Source organism: Nannospalax galili, unplaced genomic scaffold (genome assembly GCF_000622305.1).
Source record: "Nannospalax galili isolate Female #2095 unplaced genomic scaffold, S.galili_v1.0 scaffold1382, whole genome shotgun sequence".
Taxonomy (NCBI): Eukaryota; Metazoa; Chordata; class Mammalia; order Rodentia; family Spalacidae; genus Nannospalax; species Nannospalax galili.
The window spans coordinates 1,176,722-1,203,138 of record NW_008348397.1 but is presented as its reverse complement, the minus strand read 5'-3'; the positions used below and the strand labels follow the sequence as shown (position 1 = coordinate 1,203,138).

The window sequence follows — 26,417 nt, the reverse complement described above, 5'->3', positions numbered from 1 at the left end:
AAAAAAAAAAAAAAAACCACAGAGGAAAAAACAAAACCCACACATACAAAAAATAGAGTATGACCTTTATATTTCAGTGTGTCTAGGTAATAAAATACTCTCCAGACTTTAAACATACTTACAAAATATACTTAATACAATGCCTGGTATATAGTATGCTAATGTAGGTTAAAATGTTTGACAAATGATAAAGTGCCTGGCAAGCACTAGTTGTGGGTAGACTCCTAATGTAATGGCTATTTCATTCAGATCCATCCTGAATAAAGCTAAACTTGCAGTCAGAACAGTGACTAAGATGAAGCCCCCGAGACAGTGGCTTTTCTCTTGGCTAGAGAGGCATAGAATGGGGAAACTGATTTCTTCAGGATCTAAGACAAGGGATTGGGGCTAAGTCTTAGGGGGACTGCCATCCCTCCTCTACATCCTGAAGAAAACTATGGACAGTTTCCCAAGCATATATGTAAATACACATGGGAATTATCTTAAGGGAATCATGGAGTCTTTGAAGTCAGCCCTGCTGGCTTCATAAGTCAACAGTATTCTATGGCATCAAATACTGATAACTGAGACCTTTTGAGGATCAGATGTTATACACTTTTTCATTGTGAAATTCTCACAATCCTGAGGGATAGTGGCTTATTTGCACTTATTTTTTCATTTTTTAAACAAAATTGGAATTTATTAAGATATTTTAATATAAATTTTAAGTACTAGGGTTAAAAAGAAAAGCACTTGGAAAAAAAGTAAGACACACCTGAATACATAGGTATGGGTTTCTCAAAAGAGCTGCTTTATCTGCATTTCAGAGACAAGGAATGTAGAGTTCAAAGAAGTTAAGTAATTTACCAACGATATCTGGTAAGTGCCAAAGTTGGCACTTGAATCCAGGGTTGTCTGCCTCTGAAACTTGTAATCTAATCACACAAACTGTATTTCAAAGGACCAAGAACTGCACTGCACAGAAATTGTGTTGAGGGTTTGTGGAGGAAGCCTGGACAAATAACCATGTTTACCCATGTTCCTTGGGTAGTCACAGACTTAAATTCATCATAGGCAAAAGAGTATCTGAGGAGGTTTTCATCCCATGTGTAAGTTTTTTCATGTTTAACCTGTCTTTTCTGCTAAAATCCAATCCCTTTTCCCCTCTTTTTCCATGAGGATGGGGAATAAATGATATAGCTCTCTTCTCCATATAAACTGTCAGTAGCACAAGGCTTTCACCCTAGCTCTATTGAGGCCATGACTAGGATGCTTGTTTCTCAGTCTTTTGGTTCTGCTCCAAGGTATCAAACCAAGAGATATCTATGCAGGAGAAAATGGCCCATGAAAGCTGGGCATGGTGGTGCATGCCTTTAATCCCAGCACTCGGAGGTAGGTGGATCTCTGTGAGTTCCAGGCCAGCCTGGTCTACATAGCAAGTTCTAGGCCAGTCGGGAGCATGCCTGGAATCTCCTAGGACCTTAGTGGTTGGCTCAAGTTTTCCCAACAGGCTGAGCAGCAGTCTTCATGTCTGTCACCCCACTGTGGAGGTCTAGCTATTATCTCTCCTGTCTCAATATGACATCTCTATAGCGACCTTTCTCAGGCAAGGAGGGGCTGTGGATTCTGTCACTCTGTATATTCCTTCTTTTTTAATACTATCTTGCTATATTTGTTCAAGTCCAGACAAACCCATTAGGGGCTACAGAGATGCCCAGGGAAGAAAACAGTTTTGGTAGGAAGATGTCAGGATCTTAAGGCTTGGTTCAAAGGAGATTTTCTGAGATCTCAAAGCCAGATTCAAAGTTCTTTCTTCTTTTCTTTTCACTCGAGTCAGGAGAACAACTGGGTCTATGGCTATAATACCCTGATCTTGTCTGATCTCAGGAGATGAGCAGGGTCAGGCCTGGTTAGTACCATTGGAGTGGAACTGGGGCCTAAGACTGGACACAGAATGGAAAAATGTTTCATTCCTCCCTGCCTTCTTCATACATTAGTCTACTCTGCTTGGGTCCAAGCATGCCCACTGTTCACTTTGGTTTCCCTTGGCTAACCTACCCTATGGATAGGAGTGGGTTAACAGCATGGTATGGGCAAGCTATAAATTTCCCATCAGTGTGGCGAGAGCAGGATTGTTGGCAGGGAGGGGGCTAGGTTAGGGGGGAGGGGGAGCTGGGAAAAAGCCAGGAGGTTGTCTCTAGGTAACAATAAACACTGCAAGCAAGGAGCAGCTGTTACACTTACTCTCTCTGCATCACAATGCTGAAATAACACTAATAAACCAGTGTGCCCAATGCACAGGCATACACACATTTAGGGACAGGGCCCCAGTACACCTCTAGGGCTGTCCTCTGCTCCGGAGCAGGGCCCTTGATGTCAAAGACATAGTAGTCCAGGCCTGGATATACTTGCAGGGAAGGATGAGGGCTGATGTGTCCTTCCCAGTCCAAAGGTATTCAGTATTCATGACGTCATGTTGTGCAGCAGAATCCCAGTTTCACTCAGATCCTGGTGATATTTACTGGTAGAAAGAATTCAAATTCAGGTAGCTCTCAGCTGGGAGCTGGAAAGAGAGGAAGAAAGTAAGAAAAAGTACAGGGAGAGAAAACTACTTACCATGTCTTCTCAGACTGGAGGTAATTAGCTGGCCAAAAGTTGAGTTGGCTGATGGGAGATGAAAGAAAAGGCATCAGAGAAAGGAGATTGAGAAAAAGAGGATCAAGGAGCATATGTTATAAAGGAATGATTCTTGTATCACTCTGGGGCTAAACTCCCCATATTTGCCTACACCTCACTAGTATACCCCGGTTACCACCCACTGTAACACTTTTGTATCCAGGGCCAAGTAATATGTTGGCTTAGTTCAGAACTTAGCTTTGGTATTGGATTCCTGAGCTTCTTATAGTGCTAGGAAGGAGGAAGAGTAGAGCTGATCTTATCTTCCTGTAGGAAGAACAGTTATTATTGTCTCTTTCTCCAACCAAGGCCATCTCTGGATCAGCAGGAGCAGAGGGGCAATAGACCCTTGCTTTGGCTGGAAAGCAGGGATTCCAGCAACAAAAAACCAGAAACTGACAAATGAAAACTCATGATCTATCATAGATCTCTCAGCTCTCCCTCCTCTGAGGCCAAAGGTCAGGGTGCTTATTATGTGCCTTGATATACTAGTATCTAAGAGTCTTAGCTTTTTGTCTTTGCCAGCTCTAGTCAGAGGCCCTGAGTCTGTGGTACGAGGCATGCATAGCATTTCTGTTCCACCTTTTGGTCTCCTGGTGTCATCTTCAGTAGAGCATTCTATCATTCTATTTAAATCTCTGATTAAGAAAGGACAGAGAAAAGCCAGGCATGGTAGCACATGCCTTTAATCCCAGCACTTGTGAGTTCAAGGCCAACCTGGTCTACATAGTGAGTTCTAGGCCAGCTGGGGCTACAAGGAGATGTATACTGCCCACCTGAGCACCAGCATTTCTGAAGATCTGTGACCTGACTCACTTCCCATCCTGTACCATGTTCAGCCAGTAGTCTGATTATCCCCAGCTGCTCGTCTTCTCTGGTTGGAGGTGCCTGATTCTAAGAATAGTAAGCACTGGTGATAATCTTTCCTAGTTCTGGTCTTGAAGTCATGTTTGTCTTGCTTTTGTTTTGTTTTTTTTGTTTCTCTTTTCTTTTTTATTAAGAAAATTTGGGGGGAGGGAGGGTAGAGAGATGGCTCAGCAGTTAAGAGCACTGGTTACATTTTCAGGACCCAGGTTTGGTTCCCAGCACCCACATGGCAGCTAACAACTGTCCTAACTCCAGTTCCAGGAGATCCAACGCTCTCTTTTGACATCAGTAGGCAACGCATGACACAGGTGCACTACATACATGCAGACAAAATACTCATACATACAAAATAAAAATAATAAAATATTTTAAAAAGATAAAATTCTGGCATTGGACATGGTAGCACTTAGGAGGATGAGGCAGAAGATTGAGACTTGTACCAGCTTGTGCTAATGAGATTCTGTCTCAAAAACAACCACTCCCACCCTCAAACAACAAAACCGTAAAAATTTGTTGTTAGCTGGGCACCCAGAGTTTTAGACAGGAAATTGAGGGATGAGAGGAATAGCTGTGTTCACCTGGAAAACTACTCTTCTGGAAGGTGCCCAGGTTCCCCAAGCTGCTCCAATTCATGTGGACATCTGACACTTTCTTGGTAGCCCATGGAGACAGTGGGGCAAACTCAAGTCTTTTCTCATGAGAAGTCTCTCATTGGGAAAGCTCAGTCTCCCCTGCTTTCTTCTCTCCAATTTCCTTCTCTCATTTCACAACTGACACCTCCCCTAATCTAGATGAGAGACTTTCATCTGCAGAGCTCAGAGTAGGCAGGACTAGGGCAAAAGAAAACTCTATCAGACTTGATCTCCCTTCCCCTCTGTTGTTTTTATGAGCCACCCCCATTGTTGTGAGTCACCAGAACCTCAGGCTCTGCTGAGCTGACAGCTGCCTTCTCCCTCCCCCTCTTCCAGTAGGCAAATACAAACCCAGCAAGTGTGCCTTAGTGCTCATCAATGTCCTACCCTTAGGGCCACAGCACCGTACTTCATCATCCCTAAGAATCTGTAACACAGACACAAAGATAATTGAGCAAAGGTGTAAGAGACCTGGCATGTGCTCTGTGCTAGGGTAGAGAGTTGGCTGCCTGCACAGTGGAACAGAATCACCAGTCAGGAGAGCTATCACACTTGGGTGGGGTACAGTCTTATCAGCATGTGAAAGGAAGCAGAAGATGATGGGGTACAGATGCTATTTCAGAGGCAGGCCACTCCCCCTGGTTTCATTTCTAGCCAGTTTATTCTCTTTGGGGCTAATGGGCAGCATAGCATTCTGTCTATCTGCTCCTTTCTCTTTTTTCCTTCCTGTCTATAGCTCTGAATGGTATAGGCAGACCTGCACACAGCATCAAGTTGAGAGATTCTCATTTCTAGGATCTATCCAAAACCAGTGGGAAAATTGAGGGGAGGAGGAAAGGGTTCACTTTACAGTAAAAGCTAAATGCTAGATAAATGCTGACTAGTCCCTTTCTCCAAAAGGCAGGGAATTCTGGGTACTGTTCTCTCTGCCTTCTACGTACATCAAGACTCATTCTCTTTCCTACAAGGGTCTGGATTTCCTTTTCTTTTTGGTCTTTTTGAGACAGGGTCTCCCTGTAGCCCCAGCTGTCCTGGAACTTACTATGTAGACCAGACTGGACTTGAACTCAGAGATCCCCCTGCCTCTGCCTCCCGAGTGCTGGGATTAAAGGTGTGTGCCACCATGCCTGGCTTCTTTTTCTTTTTAAGACAGTCTCCCTGTAGCCCCAGCTGGCCTGAACTCACTATGTAGACTAGGCTGGCCTGGATCTCACAGAAATCTTCCTGCCTCTGCCTCCTGAGTGCTGTGATTAAAGGTGTGTACCACCACACCTGGCAGGGGTCTGGATTTCTTCTGGACTCCAGAGCAGGCTCCAGACTTGCTATAGATCTGACACTTGGGATAACCTTAGGAATAGAAGGCAGACCTGGTAGGGTTTGAGGGAAGCTGTATTGCTTAGAGAACATCCAGAATCTAGAGTCAATACTTTACGGGTCCTGCGGTTCCTCCATTTTGCCTCCAATATGTTGGTGTAGGGATGAACCATTGATAACCAAAAGCAAGAGTAAATAGCCACCCTCTTCTTTTGTTTTGTGTGTTCTTCTTCACTGCTCTGTGTTCCAGACTCCTGGAAGACCAGCAGCTATCTAACCCCACACAATACTGCATTAGATTGAGCAGTCAGCCCCACAGGTGGAACTACAGGTCTTAATTCTAAAATGTCACCAGGTTATCCTCACCTCTTCTTCATCTCCCTGACAGGACAGTTCCTAGCACAGTTTCCTGATACTAAGAGCCCCAAGAGCCTTGGAAGCAGGCAAGAGCCTAGGTTTCTTTCTAGACTGTTCTGGGAGCATATGAGGGCCTCTCACCCTGTCTGTGGGTAACAGACTATGACAGTCAAGGGACAGACCCTGACAGACCAAAAGGCTATGGTAAGGTAAGACTGAGAGCTGCAAAGGAATATTCTTCTCTTCCCCAGGTCAGTGGGTAAAAACAGGGTACTAAGATAGAGAAGACAATTTAAGGAGTGGAAGAAAGGTGAGCATGAGGGCTGGAGAGTGTGGTAAAGTTTTCATTTGTACTCTCTTCCATGCTATGTAGCCTATCCTTACCCTAACTTAGCCTCATGAAGCACAGAGAAAGCAAGCCCCCTATTGCCTTCATCCTCCCCTCCTTGGCCTCCTTCATTGTTCCCAATGAAGGAAGCAAGGGAATAGGGATGTAGACAGCTAGAAATGTGCCCTTCCCTCCAGGATAAGCCATCACTGCAAGAGCTAGAAGGGACCAAGAGCTTTAGGGCCAGGGCATGTGTTGGGTTTGCATTTTGTTAACTTGACAAAAACTACAGTCACCTAGAAGATGGAAACTCAACTGATGAATTTTCTCCATCAGACTGGCCTATAGGCATGTCTGTGGAGGCATTTTCTTTCTTTTTAAAATTCATCTATATGCCGGGCGTGGTGACGTACACCTTTAATCCCAGCACTTGGGAGGCAGAGGCAGGTGGATCTCTGTGAGTTCAAGGCCAGCCTGGTCTGCATAGTGAGTTCCAGGACAGCTGGGGCTACAGGGAGACCCTGTCTCAAAAAGAACCCCCCCCAAAAAAATTCATTTATTTTTATTTTTCTGTGTATGAGTGTTTTGCCTACTTGTATTTAAGTGTGCATGTACATATAATGCTCAGAGAGGCCAGAAGAGGGCATTGAATCCCCTAGAAATTAGTTACAGATGATTGCTAGTCACCACGTAGGTGCTGGGAACCAAACCTGTGTCTGCAAGAGCAGCCAGTGCTCTTAACAATTGAGCCATCTCTCCAGCCCTATGAGACATTTTCTTTTCTTTTCTTTTTTAATTGAGCCAGGGTCTCCCTGTAGCCCTATACTCACTATGTAGATCAGGCTGGCCTTGAACTCACAGAGATCCACCTGCCTCTGCCTCTGGAGTAGGCTTTTTCTTGATTGGTCATTGATGTAGGAGGGCCCAGCCCACTGAGGGTGGTACCATCCCTGGGTAAGTGGGCCTGAATTACATAAGAAAAGTAACCAAACATGCCAGGGGAAGCAAGTCAGTAAGCGGCTTTCCTCCACAGCTTCTGCCTCTGCTCTTACTTGAGTTCCTGTCTTGACTTCCTTCAAATGATGGACTCTGACCTGGAGGTATAAGCCAAATAAACCCTTTCTTTCCCAAGTTGCTTTTGGCCAGTGTTTTATCATAGCAACAGAAAGTAAACTAGAACACGGTGCCACATAAATTCAGGGGACATCTCTAATCCAGCTTTCTGGATCTTGAATTTGAATACTGCCTCTATTCTAGTCATGGACCGAGAGGTATAAGTTCATCCTTCACTTTCCTTTTTGGCATAACTTTTTCCAATGGCTTACATTATAGCAGGGAAATCTGTGATAAGAGTTCCAAAAAAATTTTAATATTCCACCTTGATTAGGAGATTTGTCTTCTCGTTAAGTAGCTGGGGTAGCTGGAGCATTTCCTTTCCTGTAGACCTTAGAAAACATGGCAAAAATAAATGGAGAGGGGTTGCAGGAAATCTGTCTGTTTAGCGGCAAAGAAATGGATGACCTCTGGAACAGGCTTTACAAAGCCCCTTACAAGCTGCACCTACCTGATTCCCCTAAATTGCTTCCAACACTAGGGGACAGAGATATGAGACTTCAGGCAGTGGAGGATAAAATCTTACTTAAGTCTTTTCATTTAACTTTCTTTCCTCTTCACCTACCTACTTTTCCATGCCCTGTGCTCCCATGAACTCTCCAAATCCAGAACACAGAGCAATTTCAGGACAGGATTCAACTAATTTCCTCTCTCTGGGTCTTGGTCTCCACATCTGTAAAATGAAAGGGTCAGGCAAAATGAGTTTCAATAATAAGCTTCTGATTCAGACCCTAAAGGAAAAGGTGCTAGACCTCATTTGCATGCCATTTTGTATGTAAACTCTATGGCACTTATTTCCTATCAAAATGTATAGAAATATCCCTTTCACCACAGTCCCAGGTCCATGGTCTCTAGCTCTTATTCAGTCTCTTAAAGGGCCTAAAAGCTCTGTCTCACCTCCCTTTGGCAATCTTACATTCTCTAGGATCAACCCACCTAGACAAATTTAGGCTACAGACCTGAGTTAACCAGCACAATTCCATCCCCTTTGAAGGTCCTGGCAGTTGGGGGGAAATCCTGGCACCTCTCCCCAGTGCCTGCCCCCCCCCCACCTCACTATTCTCCATGCCAGAACGCAAAGTGGCCAGTGATTGATGGGCCCGGGTTCCTGGTAACCGCACCCAGTGGCCCAATCCTCCTCCCTTACCCAATCCCTCCCCTGTCCCTATTCAGAGATCAGATTGTCTCATGTTGGTCCCTGAGGTCCCATTAATTAAAAATACATCCAATTAAATGGCAGGTGAAAACGTGCTACTGGAGCTCTCCACCCCTCCACCCCTGCCCCACAGCTTGGTCTCTCTACCCCCATCCTCTTTTGAAGGCTCAGCTGTGCTTTCAGCTGAGAAAAAAATAAAAGATTGTGGGGAGAGGGAGTGAGTAGAGGAAGATATAGGGTAGGAGTATGACAGGGGTGGGGTGGGCTACTTGAACCTCTGCCAGGGTAGCATGTGCCAGCCTGGGAGGGTGGCACCATGCCCTGGTGTCTAATTTCTGGAGGTGTGAGTAGCTTCAGTCAGCTGGGTACCCATCTCCATTTTCTCTTAAAGGGGCAGAGGGCAGTGAGAGGGTGTGGCTAGCTGCTTCTGGGCTTGAAGGGTAAAGGACAGAAGTATAAATGATTGAGAGGCCCTAGAAGGGGGTATGATGTTCAGGGATGGGAAAGTCTGAGACCTTCATTCTTGGCATACCTCTGCTTTTCTCCAAACTAGGAAGATAAAGAAGAACTGGCTGGAACCCAGGTGGCAGGGAACGGCAGTGCTCCTGAGCATGGCTATGCCTATAGGAAAGCTGAGAAAAGGATGGAGCAAAGAAGGAAGGGAAGAAGGATGAAGCCATTATTTGAGTGGATCAGATAGGATAAAACATACACAGATGGATGTTCCTGGGGATACCATGTCCCTTGAGCACCTTAAGTGAAAGGGCTCAGAGGGACCTGTCCTGTTGGCCCTTTCTCTAGGCAAAAAACAGCAGCACTAGCATGAAGTCACCTTGACCTGGCTGCCTGGTAGGCCGTACATAAGGTACATTAATTGTTCTCACTTTTCTCTATACTTATAGAATCCCCAGAATTCTGCCAGGTAAACTACCTGCCTCCAACCCAAAGTCCTCTGGCCGCAAGTGACACAAGGCTAATGGTCACTGAGCACTGTAGGAAAGGAGCTAGCAAAGAACAGGTGACTAACATTGACACTCAAAATCAGGCATAAGTGAGGGTGCCAGCCCAGGGCCTCAGTCTGGCCTCCTTGGCAGCATCAGCACCTCCTCACTTCACTTTAACGCTAATTGGAGATTTTAATCTACGCTGCTGCTCTGCTCGGGGTGCTGGGGGGAGCACCAGCTGTGCAGTAATTCCAGCAGCACCGACTGTTTAATCAAGCTGTCCTCCTGGGGAGGGGCCTTTAGGCATGGGGGAAGGAGGAGGAGGAGGACCTCTGTCATCTCCCTGAAACTGTTCAGCCTGGAAGACCTTCTGACTTGAGGGTCAACTGTGGGGTCCTGAGTTCCATAAGTGCCCCACAGCCATTTGGCTTGCCCAGCAGAGCCATGACATAGAATAGGGTAGATATGAGGCTCATGAAGTAAAGACATCCCCCCATGCTGTTTTCTGATATATTTTTTGGCTCAGAGCCCTGGGGAGTCCTGGACATATATTGGTATAATCAGGCTTCAAGAATTCATTAGACTGTCTTGAGGTTTGTAGGTCTGTGCTGGGGGAAAAGATGAGGTACCTCACTTCCCCAGTCTTCTGTATGTAGATCTTTTTTTTTTAAAATGAACAAAGAAACTTTTCTATGTCATGGAAAGATGAGGTACCTCACTTCCCCAGTCTTTCTGTATGTAGATCTTTTTTTTTTAAAATGAACAAAGAAACTTTTCTCTGAATACTTGTATTTTTTTTCCTCTTCTGAAATCGACAAACAACCCTATCCTCTTATACTAGAAAGTGACATCATGGAGGCAAGGAGACAGTGGGTTATACAGCTGAAGCCTGACATACCCTGAAAGAAAGAGCACCTGAGCAAGGCATTCAGTGCCTGGAAATGGAGCATCTAAGTTCAATGACACCTACTGAGTCAGCAGGCCAGGGGCCAAGTGCTCAGGTTTTGGGCCATTTTAGAAGAATAACAAGTGTTACCAGTTTTTTTCTGGCTTCTGGTCTTTGCTCTCTGGGAGTGTTTCTGAACCCTGTCTAGGGAAAGGGTGCCCTCACCTAAACCAGTTGCTAAGTGGCTTGAGTTTTAATTGGCTAGCAGTGCCCTCGTGTGGTAGAAATCAGGACTGCAGTGTCCCATTGGCCAGACTGCTTTGAAGAATCAGGTGACCTAGCCAACAGGCAGGCAGTAGTTATGAATGTTGTTTTTTTTCTGTGCCATCAAGGAACCCCAAGCATATGTACTACCTGAATATTTCCAGGGACATTTCCTGCTTTCTAACATCTGCTTTATATCTCTTACCACCCTGTCCTACCTGTTCCACTTCTAACTCCAAGCATCTGCCTCCAAGGGGAAGTAGCACCTGACTTAGAATAGGTACTTATTTGGGCCTGAGGCTAATGCTCTCTGGGTTACAGGAATGAGGGAGGCACTGCTGAGAGAGGAGCTGGGGGTGGGGTCAAAAGGATAAGGTGGTATCACCTCTAGCGTGTAGAAGGCAGGAAGATGCTCCTAAGCCCTCTCTCTGATAACTCTTCAAAGGCCCCAGAGTTAAGCTGACACCTGAACTCAAGAAGAGTAACATCTAGTGGCTGACTGTGCCCTACAGACATCCCTTTTCCACTACCTGGAGGTGGAGGTGGGGTGGGGATCTGGGAATGACTAGGGACACATTCTCAGAGCTAAGATGTTAGTTCTGGGGAAGACACTAGATAAAACACCTTTCTCTCAAAAGATCCAGGTTCTCTCCCAGGAAGCACAACTGGGCCTTCAGAATTTCAGCTCCCAACAGAGAGGCTGTTTGTCATTAGACCACTCTTCACCATCTGTTTACTTACTAGTCCATTCTCACACCCACTAAATGGGGAAAATGGTTCTGAATTACAGAAAAAGGGATGGACATCAGATGTTTAGGAAGGGCTCTCTGAAGATTAGGACTTGGAAGTTACTGAGACAAAGCGCTAAGTTACAAAGGCCTTCCTATTTTTTGAGGACACTGAACATCACAAATATTCTCAGAGAAGTTAGATGTGATGGTAGAAACTACAGTCCCAGCTCATGTGAGAGAGGGGAGGTACAGAGGGGAGGAGGGGAAGGAGGAAGGGAGGAAGGGGTACAGAGAGACAGATGGAGAGACACTGGCTTGTGGGTGGGTAAACAAGCATACCTATTAGCAGGGAAGGAGGATGGGGTTGCGATTCTGGGTGTTGAACAAAGAGGAAACAGGTAGCAGGGCCTCTACTCTTGGTGTCTCACAGTGTTTGGACAGGTGGAATCTTCCACTGAACCTGGGAGGAGATAGAGAAGCTGGTTAGAAGTAATGAGAGAGATAGCACTCTTCTATCTTAACGTGAAGAAATAGGAAAGTTTTCTGGGAAAAAAAAATGTTTTGTGTATGAGGGGGTGGTGGTCAAGTGGGATAGCAATCCTAGAGTGGGCTGAAAGTAACTGAGTAATCATACCAACATGCCATGGAGAAGAACAGCCATTAACACAGATAAAAATGACTGCTAGTGCCTAGAGCTCACATTCTAGCTGAAAGAGAACTTGTTAACTAGAAGGTAAGATACCAGAATAGGATCAAATAAAAATTGGAGGGAATTCCTTTGGAGATTTCTGGGAATAAGAAACTCTTCTGAGACCATGGGTGAAGTCGGGGTAATGTCATTCCATAGGCCAGTGGCCTCTGATTGGTCTTAAGCCCCTACCTGGCTTCAAGTACTGTGTAAGAGACTATGTTTGACAGGCTCTGTATGCAAGGTAACTGATGGATATCACCAAATTCTTCAGGCGACATCCCTGCTGCTGCCATCTGAAAAGGAAAATAAGAGGCCATATCAGACAGGAGACAAGGGACCAAACAGCAAAGTGTCTTTGGTCATTCATGGGAAAATACAATGCTGACAGCTAACAGTGATGACGTGATGATAGTTGCTGTTTATCCAATTCCCTCAAATCCAGATTCCCCCAAACCTAGATGAACCTTAAGAAGGCTTTCAGAGAAATTATGATTGCTCCAGATTCCTGTTTCTAAGGATCTAGCTCCTAGGCTGATAGAAGTAAAACCATGGGCCCCATACTTAGAGACATGTTAGGAAATTCAATAGAAATAGAAGCTGTGAAACAATTAAAAAGGCAATGTTGGTTAGTGTTAATATAATGTTAATGCAAGAAGGTAACTTGGGAGACAACCTAATTTGGATCAGGTCACCAGCGTGGATTTGATATTCTCTTGTCCATCAGAGCTTCAAGAAGTTTTGAGGTAAAAAATGGCCCTGATTATGAAAGACTTGACATAATATGGGGAAGTAGGGCTATCATACATTCCCTAGGTAGGGGCAGTCTTTTGAGATCAATACCACATTCCCCTTTTTTCTATCAACTATGGTGTTATGGACCTAAATGTAAGGGATATGAACTGGGATCCTCAGACAATATTCATTTTAGCAGATCCTTCAACCTAGATTCAGAACTCTAATCTCCAAGCTGCCTAGAGTATCCTTGCTTCCTTCAACATTTTCCTCTTTTCTATCACAGCCTTCCAGTTTCACATGCTTAGAGAATGCAAGCATGGAATAGGGCAGTAGACAACGCTGGGAAATCTTGGTATGAGAATGAGATGATTTTTAGAACCCATAGGCCAGCCAACTGAGAAGACTATTTTGTGCTTAGGCCACTGTGGAACTCCCTCCTTATGCCTGGTCAAAATATACCAAATATTGTCCCCCACCATCTTCAAAAAGAGAAAGGTAAAAGGTTCCCCCACTTTTCTGTAATCTTTATTTTGCCTTGAATCCTTGAATTCCATCTCCCATTCAGAGAAACCCTCTCCATTTCTTCCTTATCTTTTCAATATAGCTGTACTGTAATGCCAAGGAGCCTGAACTGGGGTTTAGGGTGAACTTTTCATGTTGCCTCTGAGGATCTTTTCCTGCTATCAGTATCCCCAGATAGTGGCTAAGAGCTCTTTGAAATTTAAGAAACTCAGAAGGCATTAGGATCTATAGCTCTGGCTGCCACTTGCTTCCTGACAAAGTAGTCCTTTCATCTAAAACTCCTTATATGTAATTGAGAGATTCTTTTCTATTACATTACTTAAAAAAATTTAGTGTGGAGTGGGTGTGCGTGTGTGTGCGTGCGTGCCTCAGTGCACTTGTGGAGGTCAGAGGACAGTTTCCTGGGGTTGGTTCTCTCCTACCTCTTTTCTATCACGGGCTCCCAATTTCACATGCTCAGAGAGAGAAAGCATGGAAAATAGGAGGGCAGTACACACAGCTGGGGAGTCAATACCAGAATGAAATGGGTCCTAGGAATTGAACTCAGGTTGTCAGGCTTGGCGACAGGCACTTTTACCTGATGCTGAGCCATCTTGCTGGCTCTGAGAGATGATTATTATGATTATTACTATTATTATTATTGAGACAGGGTCTTGCTACAGCCTGGATCACTATGTAGTAGAGGCAGATATCCCTCTGCCTCTGCCTCCCAAGTGCTGGGATTAAAGGATGTGTCACCACCCCCAGCTAAGAGATTATTCTTGAAGGCAGACATACATAGAATACTTTTCTACTATTGACGTCTAAACCTACCTTTCCCCTCAATTTCTATCCCCTTTAAAATCTCAGTATTTCCTTTCTTGAAGTAGCTTGGGGCTCTTAGGAATGGGTGATTTCAAACTTGGGGGACTTGATACTCACTCATGAAGGTTAAGTCTCTTGGAGCTAGTCCTTGATGGCTGCACTATCTCACTGTGAGGCTTGTGGGTGAGGTACTTGCCTTCCTTAAGCCTCAGTTCTCTGCTCTAAATAGAGAGGCTGTATTACATGACCTTTTTCTAGCTCCAGAAATCTACGATTCTGTAAGGGCCAAAACCAAATGTCTCTCCATCCTGAGATATTCCTGCCTTTCACCTTTCTCTATGCCACTGCAGAAAGAACACTCCTGTAAATAACCTGGCTTCAAATGTAGGTTTAACTTAAAAGGGCAAGTCTTTAAGTGTCAAACCCCTGCTCCTAAGAAGAAAAGTTAAGGAGGGGATCAAGCTCTAAATTTGATAAGCAAGTAAGAGACAGAAAGTAGTTACAGGGCCTACAGGAGTTTGATGAGCATATGACTCCCCAGATTGCCACTGAACACACTTGACTTTGCCCTAGGGTACCCCTATAAGTAGTGACTGCTAGTCCAATACAACTCTGTATAGATAGGGAGAAAGGACATGTAAATAGACCCACAATAGACATAATTGGCCAAAACCCACAAACTCACTATTTTCTCCTACTTTAGGGCTGTGCATGCTTTTAAGAAGCCCTGGTGAGAGGGTACACAGCATCCCAGCCTTCCTTTTCCTCAAAGTAGGAAAAGAAGAGACAGTGAAACACAAGTTACTTGGCTTCCTATAAATTGTTTTGTCCTTCCTCACAGCTGCAATCAGAAGCTAAGGGCTCCCGCAGGCCTTGTTCTGATCTGCTGCAGGCAATGGAGGGTTTTTGAAATGGAGAGGATTTGGCTGCGGCCCCGTTTCAGTTGCCGTTGGGGCTGGCTAATGGGCTCATTCGGGAAGACCCCCGTCTGCTGCAGTAAAGAGTCCCCTGCCGACCCCCTCCCCAGTCCCAACCCAATTAATAAATGGGGGCTCCCACTTTATGGCTCTGGGAGCAGGAACCAGAGATACAAATGACCCCTAGGGAGGGACAGAAAAAGGCCTTCCAAGAATCAAACCAGAGAATTGTGCATCCACAGGCACATGCTGCCACAAGCTAGGTAGGCATTTCCCATTTTCAAAGCATTAAAAGGGAAGAAATTGGCAAAAAACTCTATTTTCTTTCCCAGATCCAGAGTGGACTAGCATTCTTGAAGTCTGTGCTACATTCCATCAACACTCTCTTCCCTGGTTCGCCAACCTGAAAATGGTTAGGTGAAGGTTACCACCTGGACACAGTGCATGTGGCTCCTCTGTCCTCTGGGGCAGGGCCTCCTACCTCCTACACTGTTACACTGAACACAGGTACTTCTATCAGTTGGCTAACAAGCACTTGCTTCTTAAAAACAAAGCAGCTACCACTCACCAAGTTTTCATCATCAGCTCAAGTGTGTCCTAGGGTCCTTATCTGGAGACCATCTTTTATTCCTTCCTCACATTCACGCTGTTAGTAGCCCAATTCCTGTGGATGCCTTCCTTTCTTCTGATGTGCCTCCTTTTACTCTAGCACAAGTCCTTAATGCCTTATGTCTGGGCAAGAACAACGCATTCTAGAGAATGACTGTGTTTCATTGGCCCAGTGTTAAAGGCTTCAGCATCCTTTCCAGTTAATCATGCTTTACTCCCTATTACTGCTTAACAAACCAAATCCCAAATCCTCATTCAGGCCAAGACTGCTTCTCCAGCTTCATTTCCAAGTAATCTTTTCTGTTCCATTCTACTCTTGTCAATTCTTAGCCCCTGCACAATACACACATATGACCTCTTCATGCATCTCTTTCCTGTTATCTCCTACTTAGGCCCACGGTGCCTGTAAGAAGCTCTGGTGAAAGGGAACAGAGAACCCGTCTTCTCCCTTCCCATAGCCAAAAAGAAAGAGACAATGAGACAGGAGCTACTTGGATTACTAAAAATTGTTTTGGAATATGTCCTCCTATCTTTTCTTTCAAAGAATCATTTCTAATTCCACTTCTTCTGATTATTTGTTTGACTTTTTGTTGGGCTAGGTTTATTTCATAACATGCATTAATGTGTTGACTTATAAAACTCTCAACACTTTCCTGAGGCAAAATTGTGAGGCTACCCTGGACTACATAGTTGGTTTTGTTTGTTTTTTGAGACACGGTGTCCCTGTAACCCTAGCTGGCCTAGAATTCACTAGGTAGACCAGCCTAGCCTCAACTTCACAGAGATCCATCTGCTTCAGGAGTGCTGAGACTACAGGCATGTGCCACTACACCTGGTCTACAGAGTTTTGATACCAGCCTGGGTGACATAGTGAGACCTTGTTTCAAAAGAAAAGTAAGCAAACCAAACTAAACCCAAAATACCAATTCCCCATGCCTCACCTAAGTATAAGACCCACCTCTCTCACAAAAAGTAGAAGCTTCCTAAAGGTGGGACCTTTCCTGTCCTCACTCTCCATGTTGTCCTGTACTCAGGACATGACCCAGCTAATGATATTCCTGCTCCTCAATGAAGCTGCCCTCATGGCCTAACTCTGGGGATGTTATATTAAACCACCATGAGCAACAAAATCTTAAAACACTGTCAACTTTCAGACTTCCACCTGCTCCAAGCGACATCAAGTAGTGTTAAAAAAACAAAAATCAAACAAAATAAGCACAATCACTAAAGGAATTTATCTCCTTGATTCACAGCATATAAATATTTTTTAAAAGGACACCCTAGGGAGAAGTCTCATCTTAAAAAATGGGGGGAAGGAGGCTGAAGAGATGGCTCAGCAGTTAAGAGCACTGGCTGCTTTTGCAGAGGACCCAGGTTTGATTTCCAGCACCCACATAGTGGCTACCAACTACCCAAAACTCCACTTCCAGGGGATCCAACACCCTCTTCTGACTTCTGTGGGCATTGCACATGAATGCATTTACATATATGCAGGCAATACACACATACATGTTTTTTAAAACCCCAAAAAACAAGATCTCATGTATCCCACAATGGCCTTGAACTACGTAGCTGAGGATGACCTTGAACTGCTGGTCCTCCTGCCTCTGCCTTCCAACTTCTGGAATCACAGACATGCTTGGGCACCATGTCCAGGCCCTAATCCTTATGGTATCTAAAATTAATCTTGTATTCCCAGATCGTAACCTGACTTTCTAGAATGAAAATCAATCCTAGTGCCAAAAGTAATCTTGTTCCCAGATCTCCCTCTGATTGTTTAGAATAGAGAGGTTATTTGCCCCTTCCAAATGCCTGGTATTTCCTTAGACTAACCCCACTCCCAAAAGCTGATTCTTTGGTTCCTCTTTATCTCCTACATATTGCTCAAGACAGTGAAAAGATTTTCCTTTTATTCCTTCCAACCTTTGGCCTCAAGGTACCCAAGAATCAAGATACTAAAAGCAGCCAGGCATGGTGGTGCATACCAGCACTTGGGTAAGGGAGGCTGAGGCAAATGGGTCTCTGTGAGTTCCAGACCAGTCTGCCAGGGATAGAGTGAGACCCTGGAAGGGGGGGGGGCAGGGAGCAAAGGCAAAAGCAAAGCACTTTGCACAGTGCCTGGCATATAGTAGGTACTTAACATGGATGTTGAGTTTCCTTTTTCTCACTTTTTCCCAAAGTCAGAGGTTTCTCTACTTTTTTGGGTCTGTGTTTTCACTGGCCAAAGTTGGCACTGAAATAAACTAATATTCCCTTGTAGCTCAAACACTGTGTGACTCTTAATTCACATTTTCTGGTTTGTCTGCTCTTCTGTGCACTGCTCTCATCTGAATCTAAAACAAGGGGAAGAGAAATAGTTTGCAGGCTGACACTTGCAATTTTAAAACACGAAAAATACAAAGTGTTTAGCATACTATCACTTCCTTTTTATTCCTAAATTACTCTCTTCAGCTATGTAGATAGCAATGTTAAGCAAATGTTCCATAAGTTATTTGCTTAATATTTTTGCTTATATTTTCTTGATCCCCTAGAAGAATGTCTGTTATTCCTCAGTTTGAGGGTTCTAGGCCTACGCCCAACCCTGTAGTGTGGAACATGGGAACTCTTACAGCAGTATTTTATGGGGCCTCCCTAAGATAAACTGTGAAGCTCTAAAGCAATCTTCCCCTAAATTTCACTACTCCAATAATACTTCTTCTATCTCAAAGACTGCTGCCAAACTGCTCTCTCTTCCCTACTTTTTCCACCTCTTCCTTACATTGTTTCATTTTATGTAAGACCTTTGGCCTCCTAGTAAAAATTGCAAATACTGGTCTAAAGCCAAACTTTGAAGTTCCTCAATTAAAGGGTACCAGGTACCTAAGCTTTCTCTTAAAGTCTTTGGATTCAGTTTGTTTTATCCCAGGCTGAAAAGAATTCAAATTGCATTTAACCTGGTGCAGTGTTGTCTAGTAGTTGATCCTCACCAGGACTGTCCCTCATTAGGCACAATTGAAGTTCTGAGACCAAAGGAAAAGGATCTATTCCCAGAGACAGCCCCTTAGGTATAGAAAAGACCCTCCCAGACCCAGGTTTTGGTTTTCATTTAGCTCTGATTGCAACATTGTGGCCTTTCTGCATGCTGTATCCCTAAGGGATGGTTGGTTTGGATATACTGTTCTTCATTCTTTTACAACTGTCAACTCTCCATTTGTTTTCAGATCCTAAGGAACATCTTAGTGAACTTTGTGGCTATATTCTTATTTCAGAGACGTATGCTGAGGCTGAGGGCTGCATAATGAGAAAACTTCAACATTTACCTACCAAATCTTTGAAATACTAACTTCACGTCTGTCTTTTAGCACTGGACTACGACTGAATTTTGAGATGAGAGCAACCTAGTGGTCCAAACATTTTCACATTCCAGTGGTTAGTCATCAAAACAGTCCTTATCTACTTTCTATTAGATACCATTAGCCCTCTTCTCACCAAGCTTTACTTCCCAGACATCATCTGCACCTGAACTTAGAAATGTCACTAGCAAAAGCAACAACCTCAGGATGAGAAGAGGATAAAGAGATGAAGTTGAAAGAATTTAAGCAGAAATACTGAAAGAAGATTCTTTATCTTTTTACATGGCACACACAATGCAAATTAAAACCTGCTTTCATACCTCTTGATAGTAAGTAAGGTTGTTTTGCTATCTCCCACCCCAGAAGTTGCAAGATCCAGATTTGTCTTCTGAATTGCCTGCAAAGGTTCTTGAAAACTATGAATAAACAGCAATTCTACATACTCAGCAGAGTTAAGCCATCAACCACTATGGCAGATCTGAATCATCTTGGATGGTGAGTGGGGCAGAAAACAGAAAGACAAGGAGAGGGGAGAAAGCAAGAAAATGAAAAGTGGGTAGGTAGAGAGAAAACTATCCACAGTGAGCGGTGGTAATACCACCAATGATTTGTGCAGGTTTCTTCCAACCTGGACTAGAAGGATCTCCCACTTATCTAGAGTAATCCCAAGGCTGTAGAAACACATGAAGGTGTTCCTGCAGATGAGGAATCATATCTAAATAGACAATAAAATCAACCAGTGTCCAGGAATGCTCACTTTACCTCTCAGATCAACTAGAAGAATCAGAAGCCTACCTTTCCCTTGGAATGGTAGAGTATTCCCTTCACCAAGGAACTCCTCATTCTCATTCCACTTAGGCCTCAAGAACATACTAAACTAAAAAACAGGTCATTCAATAGCTTTAAAAAGTCAAATCAGGGGGACAACTTTTAACAGCAGAAATCTGTTTAGCATGAAGAATATTAACTGTTTACTTCCTAGTGGCATTAGCCTTCTCACACAAAGGTATCTGGAAAAATAGCGTCCAAGAAACTTAAAAATTGAATAGAATGCTTTTCTAATTGGAAATGGCTTTGGATATGAGAGGGGAAAAAAGTTAAGGCTAGTTAGGCTCTCAGTCTTTAGACTCAGAATTGAAAGCAGTCACTGCTATAAAGTGGAAACAATATCCTCTAGTAGGTTGAAATTTACAAACCTAGTCACGAACATGCAATATATAGACTTAAAAACCAACCCTTCTCTCTGGAGACTGTCAGGAACAAGATTCTTGGAACTCAAATCTTGAGCTATTTTCCTTCTGGGTTAAGAGGATCTGACTTTGCTCAGAGACAAGGGAACACCAAAAATGGGATTCAAATCCAAGCCAACAACCCTCAGCAGCAAGAGTTTTTAAAAATTCCTCATTTCCCACAATTTGATATACTTTTTAGGCTTTTAAAACTTGCTCACCATGTACAACTTAGACATTTTCCCTCTGCCTTCTGATGAGAATAGGCCTTTTTCCTAGCAGGACTGTAGCCCGTATTGTAAAGGACTTATTGTGGTGTTCTAAACCATAAGAGGAACTAAAACGATTCTCTCAGGGGGAGTTGGTGGAGATTTTAAAAATATTAGGGACTGAAACGTTAAACAACTCTTGATTCACTTCCTGGATTGGTACTGTGACAGGAAATCTTACAGAGCTGGCTGGATACACTAATCCACACACTGACTGACCTTCTATAACACTGTAAACCAGAGTGGATTCGATGGTGGAGAGCCTGGGTTGAGAGTATCCTTTGGTTCTTAACAGCTTCTTACCAACTTAACAGCTTCTTACCAACTTCCTTTGATGACTGTTGAGCTCAAACCCACTTACCTCTCCTGTCAGGAGGAGTCAGGGTACATGAAGCTCAACTCCTGATGACTTCATACTACCATACAATTTTACTTCAAAAAAATAAAATGAAAAAAAAAAAATCACACCCTTAAGAATTCCCCTGACCCCATTTTTTAAAACTCTAGTTTCTAGCCTAGTGATTTCAAGCAGCTTTCCAAACCCTGAGAATTTTTGTTTTGGTAGTTTAGGAGTCTATAGCAATTCTAAGACAGAGAACCCATAAGATAAAATGAAGGAAAAATGTCCTTCCTTCATATGATTAGATATGCTCAGAGGGTACAGAAATTGTAAGTAAATGCAATGGAGCAAAAGTGGTATAGTAACAGGAAATATTTAATTTTCCAATCTCCACTTTCCATTTTTATAAACTGAAAGAAAAAATTTAATATATTACAAAATATCTGTACATAGACAAGGTATACCCGATGGGGGTTAAAAACAAGAGAGAGAAAGGAATACAGTGTCAGGAACCTATAAATCAAGGAGAAATGAGGTGGAAACTGACACTTCTGAAGCAACATTCTCTCTCAAAACCTGCTGGTAACCATTTTAGACTATACCTAAATAGCATATTATATATACACACACATACAAGTGGTTGGGTGATGTTTATGCATAATGCTAACGAAAGTCCTACATATAAATTTGTGCTAACTGCCCTGTATTAAACATATAGATCTGATGTCATTTGCAAACCCTTATCCCTATAGACAGATGAAGGGAAAAACTAAGGAAATTGCATCAAGCAAATTTGCTTTTAAAACCATACACACACAAAAAAATTGATCATGGTCAAACCAGTTTTGCCTCCTATTCATGATCAGAATCAGATTATCTGCTCAAAAATAAAAAAAAAAATTAATACTTAGTACTTCCAATGGTACGTGGTTTTCTGGAATTAGGTTTCTGATCTTCAGTCAGGCAGAAACTAAATCAAACTTTTTTTTTTTTGGTCTTTTTGAGACTGTCTCCCTGTAGTTCCAGCTACCCTGGAACTCAATATGTAGACCAGGCTGGCCTTTAACTCACAGAGATCCACCTGCCTCTGCTGGGATTAAAGGCATGTGCTACCACGCCTGGCTCTTGTGTCAAACTTTTACTGCCATAATGTTTATGGATAACAGCTGAAAAGTTACCAAATACCTTTTCTTCCTCCACACAGATTCCAGGATATTTAAGAGCTTTTTTTCCCTCTGCTTTCAGAAGTAGTTAAAATTATAAAAAATTTTTAAAGGTTAGATTCCCAAAATGGGGGTGGGGGTGAAATGGGATCATACGTACACATACACACACTCACACATACACTCACCCCCTTCCTGAGCAGGGATGAGGAAATGAATGCTTACGTAGACTATTTGGCGTAATTAAAAATATAGTGTGGCAGAGGGGAAGGGAAAAATTACCGATGACTGTTGATAACCAAAATACAATGAAAATAGAGAATTTTATTCATATTTGATGGGAAAACGATTCTTTTTCACTGAAGAGATACTTTTGAAAAGTATCCCGGCTCAGCTTCTTTAATCAAAAATAGGGAACTAGGGGGTTCAATACCTCAAATTCAAATATTCTAAAACACAAAAGGCCCACATCTGTGGACTAGTAAGTCAACAAACTGAAGGTATAGATGAATTTTAATGCAGTTTGTTGATACCATGTCAGTGTGCCTAGTAAATCTAACAGGATACCCTGGTATAAAAAGCTACCAAAGTCAAATGCCTAGAAGGTTCACTTACTATTAATGTTGGGCCCTACAGCAAGGCCAGACCAAAACCAGAGAATAAATACACACACTGGTATCTATTTCAGTAACCGGGAAGTATTTATGTATCTGAAGAGGGTTCCTTTTGCCCTTTTAAAAAATTTTAAATCAATACATCTTTCTAAATATATTTTATTTTTAACTTAAGAATTTGGTATTGAAACATGAAATTTCACTAGTTTTGAAAGCTATTCTCAAAGATGCTGAAGCATGTTTGCCTTTCTTTGTAAAAGGGGGTTTTTAATAACTACATTTCACAAATGCCTGTCTGTGCAGATCAATTATATGACATGTTATCTGTTTTAAAACACTCCATATGCTGGTTCTCGGAAATGTAAGGCCACCCAAGTTACTCCACTACGAAAGCCTTTCTCTTTTCCATTTCCTGTTTAAGATAAGGCAAAGTTCTTGCCAGGAAGTCATACTGTACATCCTTTTACCACAACCAAAACCAAAACCATCTCTCTCAGGAGGAAAATCCCTACAAGAAATGGTAGGATATAACATGCTGAGATGTATATATTATCAATATATATCAATACTGTTCTTCATGGCATCCTGCTTTAAAGTTTTTTTTAAGGTAAAATATCACCCTAAACTAAGTTACATTTCCATGTATTTTTAGGAATCTTTTTCCTCTGACCATACTGCAATTGTTTGATTTTTTCAATATACATAAAAATATATGTGTAAACAATATGCTTACTGCTCTTATTAGCCCTCTAAGTATGGAGGTATAATTTCTAATCACAGCTTAGCAGCAATGTCCTATGCTGTCCATTTACAGATCAACTTCCCCATCAGAACATGGCTTAAAATTTTTCAGAATTGAAGAGTTACAGAGAACAATGTAGGAGTTTGAATTTCCTTTCCTTTATTTAAAAAAAAAAAAAAAAAAAAAAAAAAAACTTATTCCAGGTCTTGGGCATCTCAACTAAATTTTTTTTTCCAAACAAATGCCTCAAAAAGATATAAGGAGAAAATAGGGGTGGGGCACAAAAAGAGGAGGGGACAGAAGGTAGGGGGAAAGAGGGAAAAGGGGGAGGGGAGTAAACAAAAAGCAGAGGTTGGGTAAAGTCTACCTACCTGCCCAAGAATGCCACTTTCAACACACTGCTTTGTATGCAGGAAGAGGGGCATAACTATTTTCAAAACTGAGAAAGCTTTAAGGATGAGTAATTTATTTGGAAAAAAGATACGTTCAAGATGCTCAACAGGGGCAAGGGGAGTGCTCACTTAAGCAAAAATGTGAGATGGTAGAGAGGAAGGAAACATTTACGTCAACCAGGCCACTGTTTTTCTAGCAAAAGCCTACTAAAACGAACTCAGATTTTGTGAACGCTGTCCTCTTTAAAGGGAGAAGAATCTAAACTAAAATTCAAAAGAAAGAAACCACACATACATACAAAAAAAAAAAAAATTAAAAAACCTCTCCTGAGCCATCTCAAAATGGAAACTATACTCTTTTCTGCTCAAATGCAGGCAATAAGCTAATGCAACAATTAACTTTTCAATTGAATGTCTCTCTCCATATCTCCTAAGTAGAGCTGAAGTAAATGTTCTGGCTGTTGCCCATCCAGGAGGAACTGGTGCCAACATCATTTTAAGTTGCCTGCTCATAGCAAGAGAGCAAGGAAAACAACAGTTTTGCTGTAGCCAAATGTAGACGATTACCTCGCTCTGGCAAATGATTTCATTAAAGGTTCAAAGGACTGGATAGAAAGATGGACAGGGAAGGAATCTATCAGGACACTGAAGTCTCTGGGTTAGTAAGGAACTCCTCTACCTCTTCCCCCTCGTGGTGGGACTCTTGCAGCCCCCCGGTAGAGTTTTCCATAAGCAGATGATTGAGTTGGGGCACCCCACTGAAGGGTTGCTCCTGAGCTGCTGGTCCCAGTGGTTCCTGGTCCCAGCTCCCCATAGTTTTGTAATTTGGTCTCTGCATGTACCACAGAGTTGCTGTTTCCCTCAGACTTCAGAAATGGTTGCCCAACCACTGAATGTAATGTTAAGGGGACCCTGGCAAAACGGAGGTCCTGATCCCCCGGGAACTGCACTGACCCTGTGCCCTGGTAACTGCTGGACTCCCCAAGGTGGCTCACAGAGCCTGAGAAGGTCCTGTTCTTCACCAGGGTCTGGACCAAAGATTCTGTCAAGGCTGGACCAGAGCTGCGTTCATCAGTGTCAGTGGCACTGAACCCTGTTTCAGGCCCATCAGTGTTTCCGTAAGTCCTGTTTGGATGGGATCGGGTGGAGTATTCCATTGGTCTCAAGGCCTGGTGCTCATGTGGCAGGTGGCCAGGAGGCTCTGCTTCAGGCTGGGATAAAAGTTGCAGCAAGGCGGCTGTCACGGCGGGGTTCAACTCCTGGGGGGCGCTGGAAAGATCGCCTTCAACCAGAGGGGGTGGAGGTGGCGGCGGTGGAGGTCCAGGGGGTTCAGGGGGCCTCTTCTCTGGTGGAAGAATGTGAGGAGGACATGCTGTGGAAGGGTTACTTTTTTTAAACACCATCTTAAAAACCACATGTGATTATAAACAGAAACACTCACACACTGCCCAACATAAATAAATATCAATACAAGTAACCAGATACGTAAATAATAAAATCTTGGGAGCAGGAAATTGCAAATTTATAAATAAAACGAAGTGATTAAGTATAACAGTTGCATTCTGGATCTAACAGCTGGTATAAAAAGATCTTATGTTTCAAATGATTGACCTTATTATTTTTTTTTTTGTCTGAGATTTTCCTCCATTTCCTTCCTTAAAGAACTGTTCTAAGATGTAGACTGTTAGCAACCTTCCCACCCCTTTTGTTGTTAGATCAAAACATTATTGAAAATAAAGCAGAAAGAAGGAAGATGAGAGGGAACAATATACACGCTGTGGTCACATTTCTAGGACGTAATCTTTCTGTACAATAGAGACCTTGCAGACTTGGCTAACACATTTACAGAATGCTTGATGATATAAAGTTAACCTGAAATACAACTTAAATATACAGGAGAGATGCAATCAAGAAAAACTTCTCATTCTAATCATGTATAAAAATACACTTGTTTCTCCAACTTTAGTTATTTCTTCCCTTAATCATCTTCTCAAGGAAGGGATATTAACCACCCTACTGTCATTCAGCTTCCTATGTAAGAGTAATTATAAAGATCAAAGTAATCCTATTGTAATTTCCTATTTTGTTTTCTTACCCTCTGCATTTTTTTCATGCTATGAAAAAATCATTCTAACAGTGTCATGCAGAACCGAACTGCTGATAAATGTGTTACTCTTGTATCGAAAATCTATTTAGGGATGTACTGAATCATTATAAAGTTCTCTTTCTTGAACTACCCAAACGTTTTTGCTTTTTTCCATTTTTGTCAACATTTACCATTATTTGTCTGACAGTGAACTCCTCCAAGGCAGGAAAGGAGAGAGAAAATGGCATGAGTTTGAGGATATACAAAACTATTGCAACAGAAGGACGCTGAGTAGTGTGCCTTTAGAGAACTGAGAGTCAACCTGCTAAAGAAAAGGTTTAATGTTTTGGTCATATCTTCCAAATGACAAATTTTTCTTTTCCCTATTGAAACATATCTAAAAGCATCTATATAGCCATTCTCCTGTTATGTTAGCTAGTAATGTAAAGCCATTACTTAAACAAGCTGAAAGTAGTTTTAGGTTATAATTAGGTATTTCTATAGTATACTTATAGTATTGATTATACTTTGTAAAGACAATCAGTAATTAAGTTTGCATTCCCTAAGTGTAAATGAAAGCACTCTGAAAACATTACAAAATTTTAAGATTATGAAGAGTAAAGATGAGGTCAGGTGCCATATGAAACTAATAGAATAAATAGTCTAAGACTTTCTGATATAGGGATGGGGCAGTGGGGAATAGAAGGAGGCAGAGTGAAAACTTT

The 26,417-nt window shown here is 42.6% G+C and overlaps 1 protein-coding gene across 7 annotated transcripts in view; it reads right to left on the bottom strand.

The window, feature by feature from the left end:
- Cdk12 (cyclin dependent kinase 12) overlaps nucleotides 1-26,417 on the bottom strand; it is an 82,602-nt gene that overhangs the window by 2,522 nt on the left and 53,663 nt on the right. The window contains exons 14-19 of one of the 7 annotated variants that reach the window (XM_029569471.1): nucleotides 24,561-24,978; nucleotides 12,128-12,231; nucleotides 11,587-11,707; nucleotides 8,955-9,054; nucleotides 7,832-7,939; nucleotides 2,291-2,542 (exon numbers count right to left, since the gene is read on the bottom strand). In XM_029569471.1, coding sequence (XP_029425331.1) covers nucleotides 12,153-12,231; nucleotides 24,561-24,978 — 497 coding nt within the window. In that variant the 3' untranslated portion in view covers nucleotides 2,291-2,542; nucleotides 7,832-7,939; nucleotides 8,955-9,054; nucleotides 11,587-11,707; nucleotides 12,128-12,152. Of the gene's footprint in view, nucleotides 1-46; nucleotides 2,543-7,831; nucleotides 7,940-8,954; nucleotides 9,055-11,586; nucleotides 11,708-12,127; nucleotides 12,232-21,052; nucleotides 24,979-26,417 lie in introns of those variants that run through there. The other 6 variants (XM_008845301.3, XM_029569472.1, XM_029569473.1 and 3 more) reach the window with 6 other exon arrangements.